This window comes from Myotis daubentonii, chromosome 1, assembly GCF_963259705.1.
Source record: "Myotis daubentonii chromosome 1, mMyoDau2.1, whole genome shotgun sequence".
NCBI classification, from domain to species: Eukaryota; Metazoa; Chordata; class Mammalia; order Chiroptera; family Vespertilionidae; genus Myotis; species Myotis daubentonii.
In genome coordinates, this window is record NC_081840.1 from 77,641,312 (window position 1) to 77,661,849 (window position 20,538).

Here is a 20,538-nt window from a genome sequence, read left to right on the forward strand (position 1 = left end):
GCAGTCACTGGTGGTTTAGTCCCTAAAGTTGCTGAAACAATTCCTCCCGAAGTGTGCTCATCCTAATCCTTGCAACAGCGTCACCAAGCAGTTGTCATTCTTCCCACTTGGCAGATAGGGAAACTGAGGTCCAATAAGTTCAAGGAACTTGCACTGACCCCAAAGTCTGAGCTATTTCAAATGAACTGCAACTGCCAAACAGCTAGGTTGGTTAATTAACTAACTAATTAATTTAAGGTAACAACCTAAGTGGATGTTGGGTAAAGATTGATTACATTTTTCCATAGTTCCTCTCTCTTTTCAGGAATAACCATGCAATTGCATCACCACACAGCATTGTGTTTCTGGCTTTGTGCTCCCCCCTAGGAGGGCAGGAGCTGTGGCTCCCAGGGCCTGGTGGGTGAGAATTGGCAGTATTTGTAAAGCAGTGTGTGGGGGTGTAACTCAGGTGGATCTGAAAAAGTCTCCTTTGGAAAGGGAACAAAACTGACAGTAAACCCACGTAAGTTTGGGTAACTAATGCTTCCAGATTTCTCTCTCGAACCCTGATTCCTAAATTTTCCATTCTGTTTTATAACCCAAGTCCAAACCATGGCAGCCCAATGATGGACCCCAATTCAAACAACCCCTGATTGTGTACCTACCTCTTGCAGGACACTGCTGTTTTCCCTCAAATGCTCTTTCATCTAATGGATGAGAATGACAGGGCTAGTGGAGCACTGAACTAAGGAGCCAGACTCTTAGGAAGCTTAATGTCTTATTACAATTGAAGGGATTTTCCATGGGACTAAAAGAAAATCTCTCTGAGCCTCTATTTTCTTCCTCCATAAAAAGGGGAGGCAATTCCAACTCCTGCTTCACCAAAACAGGTGTGCGGTGAGGGCATGCCAGCACGTGTCCAGTGAAGTGACAATAGTGCAAGGGAAAAGGAGGGCCCGGATGGTCCGTAAACTCTACTACCAGACTCTCATTATAAAGAGATGATTTTATACAAACATTTAGTTATATAGCAAGGGGGTGGGGGGTTAGGCAACTGGGTTTTTGTAGAGTCTTGTATCAATGTGTGATTCAGGAGTGAATAATAAGTTGACATTCGGAAAAGGAACGACTTTGAGTGTTAGACCAGGTATGTTTTAAACATCACTTTTTTTCTAACCATAAGCCCCACTCTTAGAAATTCAGCGTAAAATCAATGAGTTATTCACCCAGTTATTAGCATTTTGGGGGCTTGGTGCCATGTGTCTTTCTGGTGAAAACGATAATGAGGGCAGCTTCTGACTGGAGCCTCTTTACAACTGTCTCTTCAACACCTTTAAGCACTTGGAAAAGTTAAGCTTGTTTTTGTTATTGTTGGAAATGCACGTCTGATAAATGGAATCTGAATTGAAGTTTCAGTGCCTAGGGGAAGAAAGCATTTAAAAGAAAAGGGAGGAGAGATGGGACAGATGGGAATAAAGCACACAGCAATGGCAGAGGATGTGCAATGCAACCTGATCCAAAAGGAGACAGGGAGACAGTGAGACTTAGCTTCCAGATGTAAACAACTGAACCACCATGCTCATGTTATCTACCTTGTCTTCCCAAGGCCTCCGTGTTGGTTCAATGGGGGGGCAGGAGGGGAAGAATTGTTTATTCCCGTAATACTCAAAATCTTGGAGCCAAGCTAGCTGGGTAAAGCCATGTAAGATTTTCTGGTGCTGACATTGATAACAAGCTGATATTTAAGGAAAGGGTAAGATTAAAAGCAAATATTCAAAATAGAAACATCATTGCCCTAGCCGGTTTGGCTCAGTGGATAGAGTGTCAGCCTATGGACTGAAAGGTCCCGGGTTCAATTCCAGTCAAGGCACATGCCTGGGTTGTGGGCTGGATCCCCAGTAGGGAACGTACAGGAGGCAGCCGATCAATGATTCTATCTCAACATTTATGTTTCCATCTCTCACTCCCTCTCCCTTCCTCTCTAAAATCAATTAAAAATATATATTTAAATTTAAAAAAAAAGATCGTGAACTTCTGAAAACAGGCCCATGGCACTGTTACACGCTGCGTTTCTAGTTGTGACATTTGTTATCTTTTCCCTAGCTAAGCTCTGCATCAGAGAAGCCCTTTTGATACCCATTCACTTCTGTGCTCCTCAGTGAAAAAGTAGTAACTAAGCTTAGAAGTATAAGAAGATTCCACAATCCAAATGAAAGGACAATCCTTCTCTCCATCTTGCAATTCCCAAGAGGGGTATTTTGAGCACTGCCCACCATTCTCAAAACAAAACTAATTTCAATTAACTTGAATGCAGCTGAAATTTTGCTCCATGATGGAGTCTATTTACTATAATGGAAGCTCATCCCAGAAAATTGTGTGGGGTTTAACTTTTGCAATTCCCAAGAGATACCAACTACCCGATGGGTACCTCAAAGTAAACCTACTTTCATGGTCAAATTATTATTCATATTTAAAAGACTAGAATCAACTGAGTATTATATTAGCTCCAAGTGACCTCCCAGAAGTCCTTTATACCTAAACAGCATAAGATTTTAAAAAGCATGTTCATGCTGACCTGTGTGTCCAGTTGCTAACCAGAGCAGGTGGGTCAGCTGCTATCTTTCCAGGTTGGGTTAGATATTTAGAGTCCTCCAGATATTAGAAATGATAATCAGGAAAAGCACATGCCATTCCATTTTTATTTATAAATCTCATCTCCCCCAGAGAACTGTTATAAACTTTCTCCCAAAGGTGTTATATTCAGCCTTCTTTTGGTTCCTTTATTTGTGATGTGTAGAGAGATGAAATATTGGTGGAGATTCAAAAAACATCCATGAGATTTACTTTAAGCTTTGCCTGTCATAAAAAGTCTAAGAATGAAAGAGATGGGAAGCTGACATTTTGGAACTAGGTTAAAAAGGAAATCCAAATTAATCCCAAGGAGCAATGCTCAGTAGATAGTTATTTAGACACAAGCACGTCAATCCCGCAAACCTGGTTGCTCGGTTGGCTGGACTGCCCCGATCTTGGGCTTTGCCTGGAAGAGTAATAATAACTTGTTCACTCCGGTCCTATCTTGGGAAAACGGAAATGTCAACCTCTAGCCCTAAAAATGCCTTGTGATTTGGTTTATTTCAATAGAGTTTATCATTACACACAGTGTTCTGGAAGTAATAGAAAAGTGCATTAGTACCTCCTACAAATGGAAATGAAATGGAAATGTAGATTGTAAGTATACAACTGCAGTAAATAGCAAGGGGGAAAAAGATGAAAAGATTAGACCACATTTTTCTAATCCTAAAGGGGATGTTTCTATAAATAGTTTAAAACTATTGGAGAGGAGGGCGAGGAAGAAGGAGGAAAACAGAGGCAAACAGATTTTCTCCTCATCTTCTTCACTTTGCAAAATTGGAAATTGTTTTTTTAATCAAATTTCCATGAGCAGAGGAAAGAAACCACGTCTGTTTTCAGACTAAAGGGCACATGGGTGAGTTTCTCCTAGAAGTGATCTTGTGGAGGGCTCCCTATTGGTGACAAGTGCTGGCAATGTCATGGGGGGGGGGGGGGCGGAATTAGCACAAAAATGAGTTCAATGAAGTGTGCAGGGACAAGAAGGTCTCACCAGGCAGGATTTCCCCTGGATTTTCTGCCCTGACACCTAACCTTTCCTGGTTTAGCCTGGTGGATTAGGTCACAGACCAGCAGGTCCTAGGATTCAACCCAGAAACTGTAAGGATGAAGCGAACTCAGCTTTACTCAGGAGACCTGGCATATTCTGATTTTAAAGGTTCTTTTAACTCAGCTGTTTTTTTAGGGGGAGCTCTGAAAAGACTGAAAGAATGGTTTTATTTTAAAGGTTAGAATTGTAGGAAATGGAATAAAGATGTTAAATATTTGTTTGGCAAAGAGATTAAATATCTGGTACATGTCTACAAAGGAGACTTTGCCAAGGAGAAAGTAGGAAGCGCCAAAGGGACACTGTCCTGAACCCATCTGGCTTGTGAGATTCAGGCCATTGTCCACAGCAGCTGAGGCGCTAGGAGAGCAGATCAGGTGTCCTCCTCAAGGGGGAGAGGAAGAGGGGCCTTGTGTGAGGTTTGTGTAAAGCTGTTTGCTGTGGTGTATGTCAGGGGGTGCCAGCCAGAAGCTGGTATTTGGACAAGGAACCAGGCTGACCGTCAACCCCAGTGAGTATGAAAGGGGGAAGCTCCGTGGGCTCCCTCCAGCCCTTTCCTTCTAAGCCTTGTCCTGCGAGTTCCCCTGGAGAGGCAGGACTCCTTTTGCCTAGTCCCTCATAGGGAGGCAGACCCGGAAAGCCAAAAAGCCCTCCAACTTCTCCCTTTGAACATGTCCCTTTAAAAGCTCACTCACTCTGCTCCCCGTCTGCATCTGCAATCAGTTTCCAGTCAATCAGAATTTAGTGAGTTGATGTGAGCAATTTCAAGAAATAGCCCTGAAGTGCAATAAAGTAGAAACTGTGAGTGCCAGCCAGGGGTAGACAATGAGGGAAGAAAAATAGGTGGATTACTGAAACTAAGGTGGCAGCTTAGACATAAAGAGAAGAAAAACAATAAAAATTTAAAAAATAAATAATGTGTATATTTATCAGGGCTCCCTTGCCTTCTGGAAGCCCAGCTCCTGCCTGCAGCGGCCACCTTGTGGACTTGTAGGTTAGTGCTGGGTTGCAGGTCAACATCATATTGACCCCCCAGGGCCCTCTGCAAAGAGCAGCTCCTGTTTGTTTTTGTAAAGTGCCCCCTGACTGTGAGAATAGTGGAAGTGGCAGCTATAAACTGACATTTGGAAAAGGAACTCTCTTAACTGTGAATCCAAGTAAGTTTGAAGGGACTAACCAGGGTGGGGGTAAAGGGAATTCAAAGCACTTCTTTCTTCTCATTTAAATTATTATCCCCCCAAACATCCCAGCTTAGTTTCTAAATCTAAGAAATGGAAGACATGGTCCGCATCAGAGAGATTAGAACTCCATTGTACGAAGACTAAATTACCTTCAGCTAAAAACATTCCTATCATCCATCTTAAACAAGATTATAGGTTCAGGGAGAAAAATTGAATACAGGATCCTGAGAGATTCAGCTAAAGCCAGGGAATGTTTGCCAAAAGGAGAGAGAGGAAATTGGCATATTGTGACTATGCAAATTCAGAAGACCAAATATAAATCTTCCTGAGGCAGATACTAAAACTCCCCCTAAATTTATCTCCGAAAGAATGGAACCCTGCAATTTTATTAATGAATGCTGGAAATTCTACAGACAGATTTTTTTCCTTCTTTTCCCTTCATGTTTTCTCTCTTAAAGGAACTGTTCTCAATCCCCAGTCCAGTAACTGAGGTCTCTATGGGTGGAACTGTCTGGTTAACTCAGGCGGAGCATTAAACCTCTCTTTCCCTCAGTTACCAAAATCATTGACTGAGCTTTCATTTTACTTAGTTCAACTGCAGAGAGTGGGGAGAAATTCATTTGTCCTCTGGGTTGTGAGAATAGAGCAGTAGACTTTAAAATATACACCCACCTTTCCATAATGATAATAATGTGTGTAAGTGCTTGGAAGAAGCTTAAAATGCTATAAAATTGCTATTGGCACTTCTTGAAAATCTGTGTTTCTGATGGGTTTCTGAGAGTGGTGCTTATGAACGAATGCTGGGAAGACTGGCTTGATATACAACTTGGGGAAAGTGGAGGTGAGGCAAACCTGTTGAAACAGCCCAGTCTCCTTTGATATGAGCTGAGTACCCTGTTTGCAGCGTTTTGAGATCTGCTTTGCGTAATTAGGAGAGCACGCAGCACTGGGAAAAGCATGTTGCAAAACACAGCCCAGTCAGAGCTCTTGAAGAGTGGCTCAGGGGGTGATGCAGTGCAGGGTGGCACTGAAGGGGTTAATGCAGCCTGGTAGCAGCTGGCTTGGAATGTTCTGGGATAGGCCCTGAAGAACACATAGTGTGGTTAGCCATGAAGTTGTCATGCGCAGAAGTGCCTTGCTCAGCAGGGGGCAAAACCAGTACAACAATGAATAATACATGACATTGTTAAATCCCATGCATTCAGCAGTCTCTGGGGGTCTATCTAATTAACCCTTCCAGGGAATTCTTATGAACATCCTGGATCCTGAAGGACCTCCCTTCTCAGAGGGTGGGCAGTCGAGGCTGGGGACTTATACAGGAGGTTTTATCTTTGGTGTCTTGCTGGAAACACACCAGGATGCATATAGAAGCTGGGAGGCCTTCTCAGCACTTGGTTGACCTCCACACTTCAAAATGTGGACAAGCGGCCAGAGAGTTTGACGGCCTAACCACGCAAAGGAAATATCTAAGCAGGGCAAGCATCCTTCCAGAGCTCTGAACAGTAATTGTACGCCAGATTTCCCATGCAGTGGACTCTATATGCAGGGCTACAAGGCAAGGCTGGAGTCCAAGGCACCCATGATTAAATTCTGTTTTCCCACAGTCAGCAGAACACAGAGGTTATTGCCACAGCAGTACATTGGCACCGTCTGTTTGAGGGCTTCTGCTGAGGGCAGGCATCTGAGTTTGTTTATGTCCTGATGTATGGCAGCTGGAGTAGGGTGTAGAGTAGGAAAGAGAGCGGAAAAGTTGCTTGAATCCCCGACTGCTATGCTTAAAGCAGATAGACATGTCTTTGTTGCTAAATAATAGCCTTTTTCTCTCACCCTTTTCATGTTGATAAGCAAGCTAAAGCTTTGACCCTTTGCTGATTAAGTGGTTGCTTAAAGAGACGACTAGAGAGACTAGCACAAATTTAGTCCAGACAGTTGAGTTTAAATGTTGAATGCAATTAAAGAGCTAAGTATTTGTTTTTCTCATTCTTTGGGGATACGGTTTGATCACCATTGTGCCAATAATGAGACTGCCTCAATTTTGTTTCTTCCGCCTTTTGGGGCATCCACCAGACACAACCTAGGAGACCCCCAAGCTTCCTATGGTTATGACAGTCAACAATGGAAGCTGTGTTAGGTCAAAGGATGACATTTACAGCAACCTCAAGTAAAGATGCAGAAGCCTGCCTCTAACAGGGGCCTCACTTAACTCTATCACTGTGGCTGCACTGTGAGGTCAGGACACTTCTCATAGGGTGACCAGATGTCCCAGCTTGCCTGGGATTGAGAGGCTACCCAAGATAAAGGTATTTCTTTGCTAAACCCAGAACAGCCCAGAATAGCTAATCACCATAACAAAGATCAGGTATAAACTTTCTGTGAAATGCCACTAACATTTCACCACGTTCAAAACTGACAAAAAAGCTACTCTGTGAAAATAGGCTGAGTCAAATGTGCCCATCCTTTTCGTTTCTTATGCTGGGGCACAAAAGGGAAGCTCTGGAGACAGTGTTTCAAGAGGCTGGAGCCTCAACCTCATCTAATTCTAGTCAGCCTCCAGAAAACTGAGCACTCTCCTCCTGTCTTCTTCTAATCAATTCGTTGTCATCAGAAATGCGTGATACCTCGAAGGAAGGGGAGGACATGTCTTGAAAACTGATCAGAGAAATTGTCCTGAAAATGATGCTGTAAGATGGAAATGAGACCTTTAGAAAGAGCGATGCTAAACATGAGACATCGGTTAGCCTCAGGATGGAAACCAGAGGAAAAGGAGGGAGATGGCAGGCAGGGGGGGACACAGCCGGTCAGTGGCCCAGGACCAGGTGTGCAAATGGTCCTCTGACCTTCAGTAGGAAGAAACTGGCCTCACAAATCCAGGTCCCTTTGGGTGGGTTTCTTCTCCCCAGAATTAAAGAGGAAGGTGGCTGTTAGCATCTGTGGTCCCCTGGGGTTCTTGTAAAGGCCTCTGTTACAGTGTTAACACTGGCGGTAGTGGCTATGGAAAGCTGACGTTTGGACAGGGGACCATCTTGACTGTCCATCCAAGTAAGTGTAAAAGGGCACAGCAGCATTCCGGAAGTTCTGGAATTTTGCCCCTGATTTGAAAGAAATGTATGTTGCCTTGGAACCAGATCTTGCTTGAGGTTAACTAGTGACCTCCAAGGTCCTGTCCCTCCTTTAATCTCAATATTAATAATTCCTTTTTGGACCCTGAGCCATTAGGTTTATCCTCCTGCTGTTAAGTAGAGCTGACCTTGACCCTGGAAAGATAGAAAAGAATCCTTGCTGATTTCTGAGCCTTCTCTGGAGATGATGCCCAACTTTGGGGCTGGAGGGTCACCCTTTCCAACCTATTCCCCTGAGTAACCCCTTCTAACATTTAGTATCATCCTATCAGAAAGTGTTTCCTTACACCAATCTTAACGTCTTCTTGGCTCAGCGGAGGCCATGTGCACAGTGGAGAGGGAGAACTGGGAGCAGAGTTGGAATAGGTAGGGAGCATTCCATTCCGGGTTTTAAATGAAAGTGAAGAGGGAAAACACGAAAACTGGATGGGAATCTGAGGTCTTATTTTAAATCCCTCTATGTTCCCTGCCTGACTCCTATTGCGTCTATAGATGCAAAACTATAAAAGGGGGGGGAGGGAATTATGCATCCACTGTGTTCATTTCCAGCTCTGAAGCCACCAAGCAAGAGGTTACAATTCCTTCCAAAGAGTTTCAGATACAAAGCTGTATCCTTGCCGATAATTAGAGCGGATAGAAAGATTTGGCTTTAGTGTGTTTGTGGCTGCACCCCGCCGGGAAGAGAGAGGAACTCTGGCTGTTTTTTTAAGATTCATAAAGTTCCTCCTGTCAGTCGCTGTAACATGCCCCGCTGCAGGGAGAAGTGTGACAGCTCTGAGAAGCTGATATTTGGAAAGGGGACGCAGTTAACCGTGAAGCCCAGCAAGCCAGAAAGACTCTAACTCACAGTGTCCCCCATGTCTTTTTGCATTTTAGGCCTTTGGGCTCTTTCTTGCAGGGATTCTATTGGAGTCGGATGGAAATAGATCAAGGAGAGTCTGGAGCCCCGTGGGTGCTCAGAAATGATAAATGAAAGAGATGAGAGGCAGGAAGGAGGTGGGGAGTTAAAAAGCAGTAATATATTTTCCACTGCAGCTTGGTTAGACAGAGGTGGGGAGGGGGTGTCCGGAGAGGACTGTCACCGCTCGGACTGTGACTTAGCACTGTTTTCCTAGGCTCTCCTCCTAGGGCAGTATTTTCCCCCATTCTAAAGGGGGTGAGTCCAGTCCCTGGGCTGCTGTACAGGCCCAGAGGATCAGGCAGGCAGTGTAGTCGTAGGCTGTGTGTGTGGAGGGGGTGGTCTGGCATCACTGTCTACCTGCTCCACTGAGTGGCAGCACCCGGGTGGGTATGGAGCTAGAATGTGTGGTGCTGCATGTTGGGTTGTTACCATCATTTTGAATGTACGAGATGCCACCAAGGAACGCCTGGTTCTAATGAGCAGGGGGCAGGTTGGACCAACATTGCCCAGATTTCGTTGAGTTTCTCCAAGCCCAGTAATGTGGGAGCCAACACTGGGAGGCTGACTTTTGAGCCTAGGATCCCTTTGACTGAAATCCACCAAAGGGGTCAGAAAGGCCAACACAGCCTTGAAAGCTCTGCTTTTGTTTGGGCTGTCAGTTGTCATTTCAGCAAAACGCATCCCCTGAGAAAGGTCAGCTCTTCATTAGCCAGACAAATGAGAACAACATATTGACCAGTGATAAGGAGCCAGGAGCCCAGATCTTAGCTCTGAGAGCCTGGCAGTCCCAGTTCTGTAATCACAGCGTGCCTGTGAACAGACGCTGGCTCAGAGAAGGCGGATCAATGTGCGTGAGGACCTGCTGAAACCAGGCAAGGGCTTGGAGATGGAAATGAGATGCAGATTGGGATGTCCTGTGGATGGGGGGATAATAGAGAAGGGAGGAGGAGACAAGCGAGCTCACTGAGGCAGAAATGACACCAAGGCAGAAAAGTACACACTCCCAGCAAGGTTTGTATCATCCCGAGAGAGCCTGGCCTAGCTGTGGCTCCACACTCACAAATCCCATCCCATAACTCTCTGTGGTGCTTTTGAAGGGGCATCAAGAAAGACTGGGGTCTAAGCTCCTTAAGTGTCATCTGTCAATTATTGCAAAGGGTTGGGTGGCTGTGTGACAGCCTTCTCCAACAAGTTGACATTTGGGCAAGGGACAAGCTTATCAATCATTCCAATTAAGTGTCCCTGTGACTTTGCCTGTGAAATGTGGGAGCCTAATAGTCATATGCATGGGGCTCCAGTGGCTGTGCAGGTGGCATGTGGTTGAGGACATAAAGCTGAGGGATCAAGATATATTAACTCTTATCAGAAAAGAAGGTCAAAGAATGTAGGTTTAATCCTTAAAAGGTAGCATAGAGAGCTTGGGACTTGAAAGTGGAATTTGAAAAACAAAGTCACCAACTTGTGCTCTCCCCGCCAATTCTCGCTGTACATAGGGCACAAGGTGTGAGGCAGAATGGACAATGGACACTGCGTACTGGGGGTGTTAGGGAAATGAGGCAGGTTGGAGAGGAGCAAGGTGATCTGAGCCGCATACTGAATTCATCTGGAGAAAATGAGTTATTCCAGAAATTTCACAAAGAAATAAAATCCTTCCCAGAGTGAAAAGAGGTAATAAAGAGATCTAATTAAAATGCACTTCAGAATCATATGATCAACAGGAGAGAAATTAAGTCTTAAAAGAATTTTTAAACGCCCAGGAATAAAACAAACGGGCCTACCCCTTTCCTTAGACAGCAAGCTGCACAAGATGCACATTAGCCCCCCCCCTTGAATCCCTTCTCAGGGGGACTCAGTACCTCCAGCCACACATGGTCACAGCTGCTGTAGGCCCTTAAGTTCCTTTCTATTAGCACCCTTGCTCCTGCGCCTGCAGGGGGAAGAGACACTTCGTCTGCCTGTCAGTCAGTTGGGTGGGGCCCCAGGTGTACACCTGGCTCTCTTCTGCCTGGTTTTTGTTGAGCTTCCTATCACAGTGTAACACTGGTAACCAGAGACTCTATTTTGGGAGAGGAACAAGTTTGACAGTCATTCCAAGTAAGTCGAAGAAAATTTTCCATCACCATTGTATTGAGCAAACCCTTTAAACTCCAGGAAGAATGGTCAAAAGTCTGCTACTCTCTCTGCTTCTCAGTATAAATTTATCTGGAATATAGCAAAGAGCCCTTCCCATCCACCACTAGAATGATTGACATCATGACAGGTCTTTATTTCCTTGCCTGAAAATCCCTGGGAGGAGGGGGACAAACAATGCCTGCAGTCATGGCTGTCCGCTAGCTCACCCCTCACACCTGCACTCACCAGAGACATCTGGCTCTTTGTGGCACAGGCCACGGGAGCAGAGGATGGAGGGACAACTGAGAGAAAGTGGACCAGAAGGCAAAAAGGCACTTCAGAGAGAACTGAAATGTGGGATGGCATAAAAGGGTGAGAAAAGTGGCAGGGGATTCCAGACTCACACCTGTGTTTAGACCGCAGGGAATTCTGATAAAACCTGGAGAGAGAAAGAAAAGGTTTGTTCTCTCTGAAGGGAAATTTGGCAGAAAAATTAAAAGAGATCTCACATGTCAAGTCTCTTCGGACTATAGCCTTTTATCTCCACTTCTCTCAGTTGTTCCAACAGGAAGTGACATGAAGGGGTCACTGGGGGCTTTGATATTATAGAAGCATTGTGAGGAGAGGGTCACAAGAAACGACAGGTGGGAGGCCTTGCTGTGGAGTTTGGAGAACTTGGAGCAATGGTTTTTGCAATGACTTAGAACACTGTGTGTCTAACTATGGGAACGAGAAATTAACCTTCGGGACCGGAACCAGACTTACCATTATGCCCAGTAAGTACTCCATCCTTGGTCAGGAATTCTTCTTGAATTTCCAGGTTGCCTGTATTAGATTCCAGCGGTCATACTAGACCATGCAGACTTATCAAGGAGAGTTTCCACGTGTCCTTTCTCATAACTGGTAGAGATGGGTATTAGCCAAATACCTGAGTTTTCTGGGCAAACTCCAGTCTGAATATTTAATTCAAAACTAAAAATATGATTCACAATTCTGTTTTTGCTGCTACCATTATGTTGATGTGACATGTGAAGAGAATTCAGATAGAATGACTGCATCTTCATTTTTATCATGTATGATCATTTTAACTTTGAATACTGCTAGTGTTTGGAAGATGTGGTAGAAACACAAGCTCTCAAGGAGAAAAGCAAGCCAGAAAATCCAGAGAGGCAGGCAGACAGAATGCCAGGCAGTATATCATTTTACAAAACTAGTCCATGTGTGTCTCTCTTTGCAGATGGCAAAGGTATTTGAAAAGGTGCTAAGAGCTGATGTTCTGGGTGGGGCTGGCTTACTCAAGGGGAAGCTAAGCACTGATCCCAGGGGAAGGTTTAAACTTGGAAAACTGGGGCGGGGGGAGGGGTTCAGTGGAGTTTATCAGTGCAGCAGCACATCTGCATTTAGTAAATTACAGTTTGGGCAAGGCACAGAATTAACTGTTAAAAACAACTATGTCTGAGATTAGATAGAGAGATGATAGATATAGATAGATAGATAGATAGATAGATAGATAGATAGATAGATAGAATATATATGCACAGAGTAGAGTAATGTGAAAAACATGGGGCAAATACATTTCTTGCACCTGAAATTAAAAGCTGTGGAAAATTTGAATACGTTCCCTTTATAACCAAAGACAACTTCCCCAAATGGAAAGAAAAGCATACTGAGAGAGCAAGAGCTGGGCGGATGGAACCTTTCCGAGTCTGGATTTCCCAGCTGTCTTAACCACTCAGATACCTAGAGGAATTTTTTTCCTCTTTTCTGCATTAGAAATTAAAGGCATGACTATTGAGGCTTTGGACGGCTCGGGCTCTTATAGTGAAAAGTACATGATAAAGTGCCCCCCAGCTAGGCTAGCTAAAGCGCCCTTAGACATCAATGTTTCTTTCTTCTCCTCTCTCTGGATAGAATAGGAAAGTGGTTCTCTTCTCATTTTGTGTCTAGGGACAGGGAACTCAGAGTGGCCTGGAGTTACAAAGCAAGACGGTAGCAAACCTGAGCTGTGGGGTCTGGGGACCCAGGGATGGCCAGTCTGCCGCATGCCACAGATGCCACAGTAGCCAGAAGTGTGTAGGAAACTGTCCAGGTGAAAATAGAATGCACCCAGGGAAAATGCCACACTCCTGTGCCACTGACAGCATCTCAGTGTAAGAATGCTTTGCCCAGAGTGGCTCTAAACCAACTCAGAGCCCCAAATATTTGAAAATCTGTGGAAACCAGCTAAAATGAGCTCATTTCCCAGCAGCGCTTTCAGAAATTTGTAGTGGTTGGTAGTTGCTATGGAATTTGAAATTGGAGGACATCACAGCAGAGTAAAATTGTTTGGGTGTAATGGAGTATGATTAGGATTAATGAGATGAAAGAAAATTTGGCTAAAGGACTGGAAAAGCCCTAAAAGAACAGATACACTAAACCTTTGGAGTATTCCTTCCAGAGAAAAGTTGTAGCATTTATCCTAGTCCAAGAAGCAAAGAGCAAACATGAGCCAAATTCCATGCCCAACCAGCCTTTTCCTATTTAGAAGTTTCTGCAATTATTGCAATATCCTTGGCTTCTTGGCCAAATACCAGCAGGTTCTTAATGCAAAATGGACCAGTCTTCTGTTTCCAGGGCATGTCAGTCGCCCCACTCCACCCCACACAGAAACTGCGGCCGCTGTTTTTGTAGAGGACTTTGATGCTGTGTGAATGACAGAAACAAGCTGATCTTTGGTTCAGGAACCGTTTTGAGAGTCCAACCTTGTGAGTATAAAATGCATTCTGGCCCACCCTAATCGCAACCCAAGTTCCGTTGCATATTAAATAGACTCTTTCTGGTTTAGAAGTATTTGATTCTGAAGAAAGAAAAAGTAAATTTCAGGTGCAACACAAGCATTTCATTAGTGTGATTCGCTTACGAATTTCCATGTAGTGCCTTTGAGAGAATCCATCACACCAATTAACTGGTGTGACCCGCAGCTTTAAAATAGAATTTAAAAAAAAAAATTTATGTCAGTATCTCTGTGGAACACCTTGCCTACTGTTTGGGTGTCTCCTTTGGTAAAAGGGAAACCTTAGTCTGCACTCTTAAGCTTAGAGATTGTGGCTTAGAAAGCTTGTGGCTTAGAGAGGTATGAGAAAAGATCCACGCTGCTTGGTGAGGGCATTTCTGGATCAGTGTCAGGAGAAAACCAGGGCAGGCGGGTTGGTGAGGTGACGCTCGTGACAGGTGTCTGCCCTGTTTCTGTAAAGCTGCTGACAGCAGTGGGTACACTGGCAGTGGAAACAAGCTGACTTTCGGGACCGGGACTCGTTTAGCAGTGAGGCCCAGTAAGTCTGAGAGGAAAGTGGGATCTCTGTGTGTTTTTCTATCAGCATTCTAGTCTGATGTTTGGCTTCTCCTTATGCCCCTTTAAATATTTGCGACTAAGGGCCTCCGTCCTACCCGTCCTCCCTATGTGATGGGGTAGAGTTTTGTGGTCATGGCCACTCTCCTGAAAAAGTCAATGGTGATGCAGTTGGAAGCTGTGTGATGGCACTCCCAGGGCTCACCGGTAGGCACCTTGCCTTGGTTATGTGTGCTTTAAGCTTTTATGACACAAGAGAGGGACAGAAATGACCAGCAGCCCCAGCCAGGGCTCTGAGCCCTCTCTGGTATCCATGGGCTTAAGAGTGGCTATAGAGCAGTGGTTCTCAACCTTCCTAATGCCACGACCCTTTAATACAGTTCCTCATGTTGTGGTGACCCCCAACCATAAAATTATTTTCGTTGCTACTTCATAACTGTAATTTTGCTACTGTTATGAATCAAAATGTAAATATCTGATATGCAGGATGTATTTTCATTGTTACAAATTGAACATAACTAAAGCATAGTGATTAATCACAAAAACAATATGTAATTATATATGTGTTTTCCGATGGTCTTAGGCGACCCCTGTGAAAGGGTCGTTCGACCCCCCAAAGGGGTTGTGACCCACAGATTGAGAACCGCTGCTGTATAGGTTCTGAGAGGTTCAGGGCCTGGGTCTCTGACAGAGAGATTTATGCAAAGGGTTGTCCCAGGGTGTGAATACAGGAGGTGCTAAACTACTCACCTTTGGGAGAGGGACCCAGCTCATCATCCAGCCCTGTAAGTGCTTCTGCCGGGGAGATGGGGGGTCTAAATGCAGTCCCTATGGGGACGCTTCTAAATCCTGCTACTGAGCCTCTGGTACCACTGCTGTCACCAGCACCGTCCTAAACACACAGTAGGTTTTGAGTCCTGTAGATGAGGGAGGTGATACAGTCTGTGCTTCAGAGAACTCCTGGGTACTTCTGTGACTGCATTTAACTATAAGGCCATTATTGGGAATTCTGGGCTCCGGCAGACAAAGGATACCCTTAGGACTGGGGCACAAGCATCTGCGGGCCACTTCGTTAGCACCACCTTTGCAGTGACAATGGCTTTGATAGGAATGGTGGAAATGGCAGGGAAGATAGAGGCTTGATTGTTTCTCCTTTTTTGTCTTCATGCCCTCTTCTCTGCCTGACTCAGGGACCTTAAGTTAGAACAGTTATTAATCATTTGATTTCTGAGGCCATCATTCATGAAGTCTGACAAGAGAGATCAATTAACATTAACATAAAACCCAGAAAGGGAAAGACAAAGAGCTCAATTCCTAATGTCTGCAGAGTTGAACTTGACAACTCCTTGGCCTTAATCAACTAGCCAGCACCTCATGATCTCTTGAAGTCAAAAAAAGGTCCCTAACAGGTAATGTTAGCCAAGCAAGTATCTGGCCATATCCTGCTGCCCTCGTAGGGGTTAATATTGCAGAATTTGGGCAATAGAAATGGATCCCTGAGGGCTCAGACAAGCTCCCCATCAGGGAAGAGGTCATGGGGAGAGAGCTCTATGTAAGGGAGTGGAGCGTGGAGACCAGAAGGAGATTCAAGCAACAGGTTTCTGTTAGGGAGCATCTCACTGTGTAACCACTGGCGGAGGCAGGAACCTCGTCTTTGGGACTGGAACGAGACTTCAGGTCACCCTTGGTATGTAAAAGGAACCATGATGTAGCTTAACTGTGTGTTCCTTTAAAACAGAGGGTACTACAGAGTGGTTATCCTGGCGGGATGTAGTCCTTCCCTCTGTGGTGGGAGGTGATCTCACTGAGGATGCCTCAGTGCATTCAATCAGAATTTGTGTTATTTTTATTTCTGTTACCAAGGCTTTTCTTCCCACCTGTGAAAACAAACCTCTCCCTGCTCCTGCTTCTTCAGCCATCATTACTCGGTGTGTTTCCTTTGGAACAGTGGGTTTGGGAATTAATTTATCATCCAGACTTTGTCACTCTGGGAAGCAGAATGAAAATTGCTCTCAAACAGAGAAGCGAGAGTCCTGCTTATTCTGATAACTTTTCAGGGGTGATATGTATAAATGGGAGGAAATGGGCTGCAGTGACCTAAAGTTGTAGAGTGACTCTCAGGAAACTTGCTTTACGTCCTATGCACTTGACTTCTAAGAGGAGTCGTTTGGTTAGACCCTTGGTGGGGTAAAAACAAAACCTTGACCCTCTGAAAACATAATCAAAAGCAACAACCCCCACCCCCAACCCCCAAAACACTGCCACTTTTCATTATTTACCAGTTACAAAATGACTGCATGATAATTAACATGAAATTACATAGATGAGTACTTTGGGTGTTTTGAACCCATAATTAAAATGCAAGTTATAGAAGTTCTGGAGCATGCCACCAGGCAGTACCTCATACATGTGGTGTCTGAAGACAAACTGTGTGTTTGGCATGATTTGTTTGTGGTGTGGGTTTAGGAACCTGTTTGAAAGCTGATTATATGTCTCACAGTGCCCAGTTAGGGTCTCGATAAGCTGTGCTCAGTGGGCTGAAAAGTGACCACTTTTACAGCCTAGAAGCATGACAAAAATGACCCCATTTCTGTAGAAAAGGGAGAATGGGACTGTTGTGTTCTGTGCCAAGCTGGGAGCCTGACTGCAAGGTGTCCTGAGGAGGTTTTTGTTAGAGGGTGTATTGCTGTGGCAATAATAACAACGACCTACGCTTTGGAGCAGGGACCACGCTGACAGTAACACCCAGTAAGTGAGGGGAGTGGGCGAATCTCAACAGTTGGCCTGAGTGAGTGGCAGTGCTATTCTGTGTAGTTTCAGTGGGATTAAGACACTGCCGCTCCCAGGAGGATAGATGCGCCTAGTTTCTTTGTGCCTGAGCTGGTGGATGTCTGCTAGTTGACAGACCCTGGCAATCCTAAGAATTAGGTCATGAAGGAGTAGAAATTTTCACTGGCTTCTTCATTGGCTCTGGATATAGAGAAATTCTAATGATAAGATGCAAAACCTATGTTCTGTAATAAGACAGAGCTGAAAGACCTAACAACTCAGAAATCTGTGGGGGTTTTTCTTAATAAGAAGCCCTCCTCTCCAAGAGGAGTACGATCAGTGGTTTTGTTGTGTTATGGGGATCTTTTTTGTTGTTAAATTTGTGTAGCTGTTGTTTGTTGTTTGTTGTTTGTTGTTTTTAAGATCTATGCCTCTGAAAGTTGCATGGTCCCTGGTCCCCCAATGCTGACCAGCTATGCTGGATGACATGTATCTGCCAGACCTTGCGGTTGTCCCATGAGTCTCAGGCATAAGCAAGCCATCAGAACCCAGTGCTCTGGGAGCAAAACTGGTGGTTTAGGATCAAGCTCAGCTCTATCTTCACAGTCTGCTATGATTTTTAGAGAAATGTCCTAACTCGAGCAAGGAGCTGGGAGCTGAGGCTGCAAGGTGGTAAGACTTCCACAAGAAGGGAAGGTGATCTCATTTGTTCAGTCTCTCCCTCAGTCCTTCCCACCCACTGATTATTGTAAGGCCCCATATGACTGTGTGAATTATGGAAGCAACCAAGGAAAGCTCACCTTTGGAAAAGGCACTAAACTCTCTGTTAAACCAAGTAAGTGCTAGAGTCTCACAGACTAAATCAATGAATACAATTAAAGTACAAACTTGAGTGAATGAGAAGAAATTTACCAACCACTTTCTCAGTGGTGTCTTTCTGCCCTTCACCCATGAGCCCACAGAATTGCTCCTGGTCATGCCCCTGGCTGTCCTCAGTCCAGACGGGCACTTCCCTCTGCTGGACATAGGGAAACTCAACATGTAACATGGTCCCTTCCCCAGGATGGCACTTCTCAGAAGTGATTGCCCACCCCACCGTGGTGAGTGGGTGACCTTCTCAGCACTGGTCTCATGGAAGAGGGCCCTGGATGACCTCGGTCTGTGTGACTGCTGTGCGACTGGCTTTTAGACATTAGATTTCATAGAGGCTCACCCAAGGAGGAGAGGCAGAATGGCTACTGCAAGGGGTTTTTGTTTAGGGAAAAAGTGCTGTGGAACTCAAACGCCGGCTATGCACTGAGCTTTGGCAAAGGCACCTCCCTGTTGGTCACACCCGGTGAGTTCTTGTGGTTAACAAATTATTCTTTTTGGAAAGAAATCCAATAGGACCTGTTGAAACACAGCTGAATTTAATTGATTAATTTAGCATGCAGTTGTTAACTATGTCGGATGTGTGAGCAAGATATGAACACCTGTTTCCTTGGAGTCTGGATTTGGTTATCAGGTTTAAGGGTAGTTTGATAAATTGTATTATTACTACAATCAGTGTTTCTCGAAGGGCCACAAAAGCACGTTGAGGCTTTGGGAAAGAGACAGAGATAAGGGGAAGAAAAGCTTTCTGATAGGGACAGAAACAAATCAATGAAAAGGGATGCTACCGTAGCAGCAGTGTGTAGCCATGGGAGCATGTCTTTAACAGATAAGTGATGAGGATCCAGTTGAGTTTATGCCCAGGTCATCTGATAGAACTGAAAAACCCGGCAAGTGCACTGAGGACTCGGATGAGAGGAGGGCAGCAGGAGCTAAAAACTTCTCACAACTTTCCTCTTCTGAGAGAATAGCAGAACAGTGAAACTTTCTCTGGAGAGAAAACAGGCCCATTCTTCATTCCAGGGGCAAAGTAGTTCCTTACGCAGACTTCACCCCTTTACCTCGGCTTACTGAGTCGACCTTATGGGAGGAACAGAATACCAGTACCTTGGAAGGCCCCCCTCCTCCACTGAGTTATCTGTGCTAAAGCAGAATGTGTTACCCGAGTTGTGAAGCTGTCAGGGAGAGGGTAATAGAGCTGAATTATAGGAAGCAGTACTGAGAATTTACAGGCTCTCTCCACACTTGCAGAGTTCAGTGTTTTTGTTTTTGCTTTTTTTTTTTCTGTTAGAATTATAGGAACTGGAGTGCTTCCCATGCAGGCACACTATTTGCAGAAATGCCTGCCATCTCACATTTCCATAGTATTTCATCAACAGCCCTCTGTGCATGAACCAAGTGTGACAATAAGATCATGGGCTGATTTGTTAACAAATAGAGTTTATACAATTAAGTAAGTGGCCCAGTTTGAAGTATCTCGCATGTTAGTCCAAACTACTGTCCATTGCTCATCTCTTCTTTGATTCTGCCCTCTGTTGGTAGCATCTATAATGCCTTAATCTTTTGAAGTCAGATTTTGTCTTCGTTAATAACCAAAATCCTTTCAGAGCCATGACTTATAAATAAATGAGGAACTCAAGCTAGTTACTGGTACATTTTGGTTCCAAAATGAGGTATGACTATAAAATAATATCCTTGGTGTGTTTGTGTGACTCATAAAGTGACTCTCATAAAGAGTCCTAAAGGGAGTACTTCGAAGATTCAATATCAATCAGTTAGATGTTCAAATCCTGATATGGTTGTTTAAAAAGCCTCTTAAACACAGTTAAGATGAACAGCACAAGAGATTGAGGAGGTTTGGCAAACTCAGACCTAATCATAGTAGTGGAGACTTTCTATAAGAGCTGAGATATTATAGCAAATAAATTCCTTTTAGAAAACCATGAGGTAAAGACCTTCCAACAGGAAAAGTGCATATGATGTCCTAGTAACCAACAGCAAAGCTATTCCAACAAATGGTAACGTGATGTTGGTTTATGTAGAGCCACATGACACTGTGTCTACCTCAGTAGACTACAAATATGTCTTTGGAGCAGGAACCAGGCTGCAGGTTCTAACAAGTGAGTATTACAGGCAAGACAGACTTTATTTTATAAGTTGTTGGTGTTTGAGGGCCAAGGAAAGGGAAATACTCGTTATAACCTATGGAAGCAAAAATGGCCGCTAGTCTGAAGTGGCAATTTTGGGTCCCTGTACTCTGAACAGGAGGGGTGAAGGAGAGCTCTGAGGATAGGCTTACCATCAATTTCATAAGAATTGTGTTACCATTAGAAAAATATTTATTAGCTGGAAACCTTGAGAGACTTATAAATATAAGAATTCTATATTCTATATTACACTAAAACTGTATTATCATTCCACATTTTTCACTCCCTTTCTTACCCCTCTCTACGCCTCTCTCCTATCCAATTTCACCTGGCATTTATATTTTGAGAAACCATTATGTCTACTTCTTAGCTTATCACTTAAGGCTCTCTAAAAATCTGGATTCTTTCTGTCCTCCAAATTTATTTTCAGCTATTCCTTTTCACAAATGCTCTGCC

At 44.3% G+C, this 20,538-nt stretch overlaps 1 gene segment (V, D, J or C); it reads left to right on the plus strand.

The window, feature by feature from the left end:
• The first annotated feature begins 11,627 nt into the window (after positions 1–11,627).
• The window catches only part of LOC132240013 (T-cell receptor alpha chain constant-like), a 57,970-nt gene continuing 49,059 nt past the window's right edge, over positions 11,628–20,538 (plus strand). The window contains 1 exon segment of the C gene segment in view: positions 11,628–11,744. Within this exon segment, the coding sequence occupies positions 11,738–11,744 (7 nt within the window).